Consider the following 8,650-nt stretch of genomic DNA (forward strand, 5'->3'; position numbering starts at 1 on the left):
TTTCTGTTAAACTGGCTGTGCAAAGCAGTGAAGTTTGTGTTTAATAACTTTGAACAGCTATTGCTCTCTTAATCATCGCGTGGTAGCAGTGATATCAAAATGATAGATCTCATGATCTTTCATTTCCAGAACTATATTCTTATGAAAATGAGTACTTTGTAGAAAACTTTAGCAGTGTACACAAGTTAAAATGTGGCTTTCATGTGGCACACAGTCAAATACCCCTTAAGCTGATTATTACATTATCAACGAGGGAATATTGTTTTAGTTTATATGTAAAGAACAACAGGATATAGTAACTAATTATGTCTCTAAATCAAACTTTTTACCATCACAATAATGCTGCAGTGGTGATAATATTTCACTGGGATCGTTCTCTATTCAAATCAAGCTAATCCAGGTCCCAAACCTATAATCCCACTCCACATCACTTTCTCTTCTCTCTCTTTCCCCAACAAGCCACTCATCCTCTCGTACCATCATCATTCCTCAGCTTTCCCTCGTTTCGTTTCCCCCTCCCTCCCATCGAGTCACTCGGGCCGACAGGTCGGAACAGTCAACAGGCGTTACACTTGGCTGAGCGCTCATTGTGCACGTGAATGCAGCGAGGGAGGGATGGAAGGAGAGAAAGAGAGATGGAGATGGGCATTGTGCGTTAAAGTGTGCAAACAGTGGGCCAGGCCCTGCGCCTCCCTGATTTAGCCTCACATGAAAGCTAAGTAAACACACGCCCCCCTGAAGTCTCACCCTTGATTCTTACACACACCCCTCTACTCCACCCCTGATTCCCTCACGGAGCCGCACCTCAACCCCTGAAGACAAGAGAGGCTGCCCGGTGGATGCTACACCTACAAACAGTCAGTTTGAAGCTTGAAGCACAGTTATCCCTTCTGGCCCAGGAAAATATAAATACAGTGTGTGAGAAGGCTGAAGTAATTCAACAATAAGATCAATGCTGACACTCTAGCCACAGGCTAAACCTTGTTCATGAGTAATGTTCTCTGTGTTTTCACTTAACAGCTGCAAATAAAGTTGTATGTGACTGAGTAATAGGCAGTTGGCCTGTAAGATATTTAGTGTAAACTCCCCTTATCCATGTGTTTATGTGTGCACAGTCACACATGCATCCTCACTGTGTGTGTGCGTGAGTGAGAGAGAGAGAGAGAGAGAGAGACATATGTGACCGATGTGTGTGAACTGATGTTCTGTCTTCCCTGCAGCAGTGACGGCTCACTGGGGGGTTGGAAGACGGGATTAAACACAGAGGAGTGTCACTGCCTCGCTGAGTTATAGCACTCATAACACACACATACACACACACACACACACACAAGCAACCAAACCAAAAAAAAACAAAAAACACATTACAATCACTCAGCATACGTCATGTGAATACAAACACTTACTGCAGCTCAAAAATCACCACAAAGTGAAGTAAGCAAAGCATGTGATCGTATTTGTCTCTGTAACTATGTTCATTAATGATCTTACAATCAGTTTTAAGATTGATTGCTTGCTCTATATAAAATTGCACCAACCGTAATCATTGCTCATCAAAATGTACAATCTGAATCACCTGTTTTATTCAAAATCAACGGATATTCTGTGTAAAATCATGTAAAAGCAACAAATTCTCACATTTAAAGAGCCGGAAGCAGCAAATGTTTGGTATTTTTCTTTAACTACTAACCAATTATCAACAGCTGCTGTCAACTCACTTTCTGCTGCTTGACTAATTGATTAAACACTTCAGTAACTTTATATAAACAAAAGTATATAACATGTTCAGACAAACTTTGATCCATCTCACATTCCCTCTACGTCTAAGTCTTGCAATCACACACATAGTACCATAGATAGTACGGTAGTATAAATAACGATAGTATAAATCTAAATGATCAAGATGTTTCTGTTATAGCTGCATTTATTCAAACCATCTTATGAACTTGAAGAAGAAGCCACTCTAAAACTGAGATTTAACATAAGCTCATTTTAAACTAGTTTCATATTCAAATTTCACATTGCGTTTCTCACGGACACATGAGGCCCTTAAACAAAAAAAAGTGACCACAGTCCTGATGGAGAAGGAAAAAAAAGCCCTGTAAATTGGATTTGGCCCGGCCTTAACCTCGGCCCCTCTCTGTGTTGTGTGTGTGTTCTGGGGGCCAGGAGGATAATTTAATTTGTCGGACAGAGAGATGGGGGGGGACGGGTAAAGACCGTCTGTCAGTCTGAAAGTCGCACTTTGCACTTCTGAAGACCTACTGTAACAACTACAGCCGGGACAAGGATGACATATGCTCGCATGTTAACCCGGGCAGACAGCTGCGCGACACAGAAACACTACAGCACTGTTACATACGATTTGTTCAGAAGGTTTAGTTGGATGAAACACACACAGACCTGTGCTGTCGGTTCATGGCAGCCACCATGAGAGCAGTCCAACCTAGACGGTGCCGGTGATTTGGGTCGACCCCCTCTTTTAGCAGTCTGATGGAGGAAAGAAACAAAGAGAGGTTCAAATTTAAGCACCTAAAATATAGCAGTGGTGATTTTGTTAGTATCTATCACTGTGATATATTGATGCCAGAATAAAGACTTGTTCATACTCAAAAGGGAGACGTAAAATGCAAAAAACTCTGAAAAAAAAAGCCTGTCCAGCTGTTTGTCTGACTGTCATCCTTGTTAGACACACCGGCATGAAACCAGCTCATGTTATCTTTGTCTTTATCTGAAGCCACACACTTGCTCTTTGACCAGTTAATGTGTGTGTGTGTGTGTAAGCCAGGTGTGTGTTGAGTTTTCTGCTCGAGGCTATGACATCAGGTACTGGAGTGGCACAGTCCTTATAAGAGTGTGTGTGTGTGTGTGTGTGTGTGTAAGTGATCCGTCTGTCGTTTCTTGCGCTGAGCAGGCAGACAGTGTGTGTGTTTACAGTCAACACAGTGGCCTCTGTCTGGTCTGCACTCAGCTCTGAAGCTCTCTGGTTCTGTTTTCACTGCCTGGTCAGCATGCAAGTTTTGGGGAGTTTTTAGGGAGACAATATGGCTTACCACTGCAGCTACATCCGAGCTTTTCAGGGTGCAGTACCTGTTTCAGTTCAGTCAAAGTGAGCAGCTCATGCCACTTTAATTTTTACCAGACAGTTTAGTTAAAGATGGGGCACTGTAGGAAGTCAAAGCTTTTGCGTTTCACCAAACAAATGCATGGATGTAAAAGCACTGTGTCAAGCAATTACATGAGGGGATCAGTATACTGACAAATGTATCTGGCAACTCTGGTCTTCCAATGTTTTAAAGAAGGACAACACAGTATCAAAAATATTTGTAAAATCTGTGATTAATAACCTAAAAAATTGTATTTGATGTGTGTTTTATTGTGAGCGATAAGATCACAGAGGTATCATAATTTCATAAGCACAACATATGAACCAACAGAAACCTCCATCCCTAAAATCCTGCATCATTCAGCCTACACAAACCTGTATCAGTGGAAAGACTACAGAGACTTTTTCTGTTGGAGCCTCATGACATAACATCAACTTCATATACACATCTTCTAAAATGAAAACGATGTCTCAAGCAAATAAAACGTTTCCCCACAGCTGTAGAACAACTGCTTCTATAAATCCTGAGTGAAAACGAAACCTCTATCCTCTCCACTGGCTCTCAGCAGACACACCCTGACACTCTACCACTTCCACAAACTAAACCAAAGCACTTAACACATCTGTGATCTGCTGACTGGCTGTCTAGCTGACTGTCTCGCTGCACTCTCACCTTCACCATCTGCCACATGGGCACAGGTAACCCAAGCCACCAAACGGAGACACACATGGACATATGTACACTGTGCTCATAGACACTGATATGAATACCCAACGGCACACTGTACACATTACACAAACACAGATTTAATACAAATTAACATAGAGTGCAATGTCTTTGTCTGGAATTATATTACTTGGTACATTGCATGTTCTTGAATATTTTGATGCCAAAATATTAGGATCATCCCTGTGTGCTTGCACATCTGAGTACACTGTGAATACTTTTGTCTGTTTTGATAGTTACTCACGATTTGTAATGAAATATTAACAAAACAGACGGGACCAAGAAGTACTATAAACCCTATAAAGGCACACATACTCCTTTTTGGGTGGCTCTGGTTGTCTTTGACTGTGCAAGGAAATTGTATGGGGCTATATTAGAGTTTGATATCAACCTCAGAGCATTTTAATTGAAATCAAAAAAATGCTGAAATGGAGCTATGAGTGGATAAATGTGACATCCACCCTGCAAACACCACCTCTCTCCACACACACACAGATGGTCCTCTTCTTCCACCTGGTGGTTATTGGGAGGACAACAACAACAACAACAACAACAACAACAGGTCATATAACTGTACTGCAGATGATGCTGGCCTCAGCAGATGAACAAATACCAAAAAGTAGAAGATGATGGCTAATAAAAGAGCTGTGTAGCCTAAATAAGCCTAAAGAGCACACAAGAAAACTGAAAACACATTATCATACTGCAAAGATCGCTTGATAGAGCCACTCGTGGTTTCTTTATTAAAGTAAATGAAGAGTTAAATGAGGTTGAAACTGAGAGAATAAAGAGCTGCCGTGTTTCTGCCTAATTTATCTGGATACGTATACAATATTAAAATGAGTGGCAGCAGGGGATGTATGTGATGGCAAAATAAGTCATTTAACTGGGCACAATTGAACAAAATTGTACCATTTATCAATTACATGCTGTATTACAATAATCAAACGTCTCAGTCATATTATGTTAGTGATGTTATATCGACATTACACAGCCCGACTGATTCCCTATTGAACTGAAAAGCTCCACTCTAGCCATGAAACAACCAATATTGATCGCAGCTAATGGATGTGCATTATGTATTATTTAGTATTATGTACTTTGGACAAGTTAAATGTTTATTAATTAAGAGTGTGTGTGTGTGTGTGTGTGTGTGTGTGTGTGTGTGTGGTACCTGGTCACATCTTGGGAGTTATTGGTCCTCGCTGCCTCCAGAAGAGCATCACCTTTTATTGCAAAGACAGAAAACAATACAGAAAACATTACATAAGACTAATACTGTAAACTTAAATGCACAGATGTGCAAATATTGATTTCAAAGCTAAAAGGGGTTAGGGTTATTCAGTGATTTATCACTAACCAATGACAGCTGACTATATATACCTTTGTTATCGGAATCTTTCTTCAGACAGAAGGCCACGGCTGCAGCAGACAGCACACCGGCAGACGCCACTCCTGCCCGGCTGGATCCCCCGCCTGCCCCCTGGCCCTCACCTCCGCCGCTCTGCCCGCTCTCCTCCCAGTACTGGTTGTTGTTGCGCCCTCTGCTGGCCAGAGCCGCCCAGGAGCTCCGGCGGTTCTCCAGGTTGGACAGCCATCTAGGGGCGAGGTGGTGGTACTGCACCAACGGGTTCACACTGGTAACAGCGGTGTCCTCGGCCAAAATCCCCCTTCTGGAGACCCGGGAGGTGGACACGATGGGGTTGCGGTTGCTCTCCGCCGGTGGTTCGCGGATGCTCTGGCATACGGATCCGCTCGCACTGGTCTGGAGAACCCGCTTACACGGTGACAGGCTGCGCGACCTTCGCGCAATTAGCCTGGTGGGTACCGATGATAACATGGCGATAAACTCACCGAAACCGAAGCGGGGGATGAAACCCTGAGTCCGGCAGTAATTCCAGATGATACGGGACCAGGGATACCGCTTTAATCTGCTTTAATCCCAGTGTGACAGCCCTCAATTCACCGGCAGCTAATCACAACCATCGGAACGAAAACAACCGTTTCACCTCATCGTGGCCGTGGATGTCACCAGAACGTGTGGTGCATCTTGGGAAATGGTGTTTTACTGGAAACCTCTGCGTTAGGCGACTTCCGTGTTCGCTTTAGATCAAATTAAACTCTTAAACACTAAATGTGTTAAACTCGCTTCGGTACACATAAATCATCGGCTTTCTCATATTTATGTTAAATATGACAAATAGCTGCACTGATACCGAAATGACCTCGAAACGGTTGAATTAAACCACAAACTGGCAGTTATTTCTGTATTGCGCATGCGTAGTGTTGCCAGGCGCTAACCGTTACTTTTGGATCAGTTGTTTGCCTGAAGTAATAATAATAATTTACAGGATAATGCCCCTGAATTTGATTAATCTGTATAATTTAAACCAAACATACACTGTGGACAGTTTATTTAGTGTATCCGGACAGAACAGAATCCTTCTGGTCCTTTCTCATACACATACATTTGCTGACACAAGCTGTTCTTTTGTCAGTGTACCTACTCTGACAGAGGGTTTTTAAGGCCGCCAGGTGGCCTCAAAGCTCAGTGTAACTCAGGTGGTTGTTGTTGTGGCTCCATGAGGTTATGGGAGGCAAACGTCATGTTTCGTGAGGATAAATGTTTAGGACATAATAGAAATGGCTGGATAAATTAAATATCCCTATTTAATCTCTGTCTATACTGCCATATTGCCATATTTATAGTTATACTGATCATTTTGTTTATACTGTGCCATATTGCCTTACTCATACTGTTGTTTCTGTTTATATTGTTCATTCTGTTCATACCGCCATATTTGCCATATTTATATCTTCCAGATTTGCCACAGTCTTTTCTTGGATGTCTTTTATATTTTATATATTTTTATGTTTATTGCTGTTAGCACCGGGATAAGAGGAAAACGCAATTTCAGTCCTCTGTATGTCCTCTGTATTAATTTACCCAGGTAATTTTCTCAATTTCTACAATACAATACAATCTGATTAAAACACCACACTTTCATCACAACAGAAACTCATTTTGGGTGGCTCAGTAGGACTTGGTTTGGGAACCAGAGGGCGGTATCAGTTGAAGTCCAGCACAGACAACAGTAATGAGACTGGACTAGTAGCTGGGAAAGTGCCAGTTCATCTCCTTGGCACCAACCTGCTATGTGGCAGTCCATCACTCCACTATCTCTCCACATTTCCCCATTGGTAATTAATAAAGTACATTTTCTTCTTTTAACTGTTCTACTGTCCCCTCATGTGTCTCAGCCCTGTTATTTCATCTAAATGCTTAAAATATGTCTGTCTTTCTCAAAGATCCTTCTCTTATTTGTACATTTATGGCTGTGTAAGTGTCATGAGATATTGCTGATGCACATTAGGCTATTCTCCCTCATGTAAACACACTTATCTAGTGATATATTTTTGTTTGTGGTTCATTGTGATGCATACACAAGCAAGACTGTTGCTCAAAGTTGAGAGGAAACATTGCATAAATGTATGACTTCCTCTGCACAATAAACTTAATAATAGCATGTCAGCTTATCTCCAAAATTGCAGCAAAACTGCATTTTTAGAGCATCTTGCTTCCTTAGGTTTATGTAAATATTAACTGTTGAATCATGATGTTGCGGCAGACAATAACGCAGAGCACTACTGTACAAAAAAAAAAAAAGGAGAGAAAGACCCTTTCATTTAGTAGGAGGAACAGCGGAGGCGGATTGTTCAGAAATCTGGTGGTTCTACTGATTGGCCTTTTCATCTACACCTACTTGCACACTGTGTGTGAGGTTAGCACTAAATATATACATTGTTTTCTATAAAGAAAAAGAGTAACCAAGTGTTGTTGAAAATGCCATTTTCTTGCGAATGAAATACGATCCAATCAGAGTCACGCGGACATATAAAGTGGAGTAGAGCTGCGATGTATTAAGTGGGTATGTTGTGTGCTGGCAGTGTGTCTCCCAACGCATGAATCATCAGAGGACATCAATCTCTGCTATCATAAATCCACTGGCACCTTTACCAGACATCACACTTAAATGCAATGGGCCTGACAATATTCATTCTCACAGCTAAAAGTTGTCGATATGTTTGGGTTTCCAAAGCATTTTTAAACTCATTATCACTATTGATCTCAATGAGAATAAGCCACGGCTGATGTTTGTGTCTTTGTCACTTTTCATTGCAGACAACAGGAAAATCACAGGTGGAAGTAACATTACTTATGACTCTGCTTTGGCAGTTATTGCAATGTAATACAGCTTTTAATGATGTTACTGACTACATCTGTCTTTGGTAAGTCAAAATGTCTGCTATGAAAGAGTACTCTTCAACGTTTTTCCTCCTGGACATGTGTAACCCTCCCTCAATTTTGAGAAAAATGCTGCTGAATTGTTGTTATTTAGGATTTTTATTGTTTTGATATTGCCAATGTAATGCTCTGGTCATCCTGTTGAAGAAAGTCGACCCTTACTTGCCTATCTCAGGAGGTCAGAGGTCACTAATGGAAAGCCTGGAGCTCTTACAGGGTTTTAGCCACAATTGAGCAGGGTTGTCACATGGCAGCATAATGGCTTGAGAGAGGGATTAAAAGACAGATTCGGTAACCCAAAAGCAGTACTGTTCCTGCTTAAAACCACAAGTGAGGTTTGTGTTTGCAGGAAAGGATTACACCCAAATGACAATGTTATTCTGTGATGGGTCTACATGCAGTGTTAAGAGGTGGCCACCGTAGACCAGAGGGTAAATGGCTGCGCTCTCTTATCAGACAGCATCCATAAAGAATAAAACATTTCAGAAGAATATGGATTGCCGATCTATGT

At 41.6% G+C, this 8,650-nt stretch overlaps 1 protein-coding gene across 1 annotated transcript in view; it reads right to left on the reverse strand.

The window, feature by feature from the left end:
- The window catches only part of clpb (ClpB family mitochondrial disaggregase), a 29,366-nt gene extending 23,481 nt beyond the window's left edge, over nucleotides 1-5,885 (reverse strand). Inside the window, exons 1-3 of the mRNA XM_019254749.2 lie at nucleotides 5,217-5,885; nucleotides 5,008-5,059; nucleotides 2,404-2,490 (exon numbers count right to left, since the gene is read on the reverse strand). Of these exons, the coding sequence (XP_019110294.2) occupies nucleotides 2,404-2,490; nucleotides 5,008-5,059; nucleotides 5,217-5,673 (596 nt within the window). The 5' untranslated portion in view covers nucleotides 5,674-5,885. The remainder of the gene's footprint in view (nucleotides 1-2,403; nucleotides 2,491-5,007; nucleotides 5,060-5,216) is intronic.
- Nucleotides 5,886-8,650: the final 2,765 nt, after the last annotated feature.

The sequence above is a fragment of the Larimichthys crocea genome, chromosome VII (assembly GCF_000972845.2).
Source record: "Larimichthys crocea isolate SSNF chromosome VII, L_crocea_2.0, whole genome shotgun sequence".
NCBI lineage: Eukaryota > Metazoa > Chordata > Actinopteri > Sciaenidae > Larimichthys > Larimichthys crocea.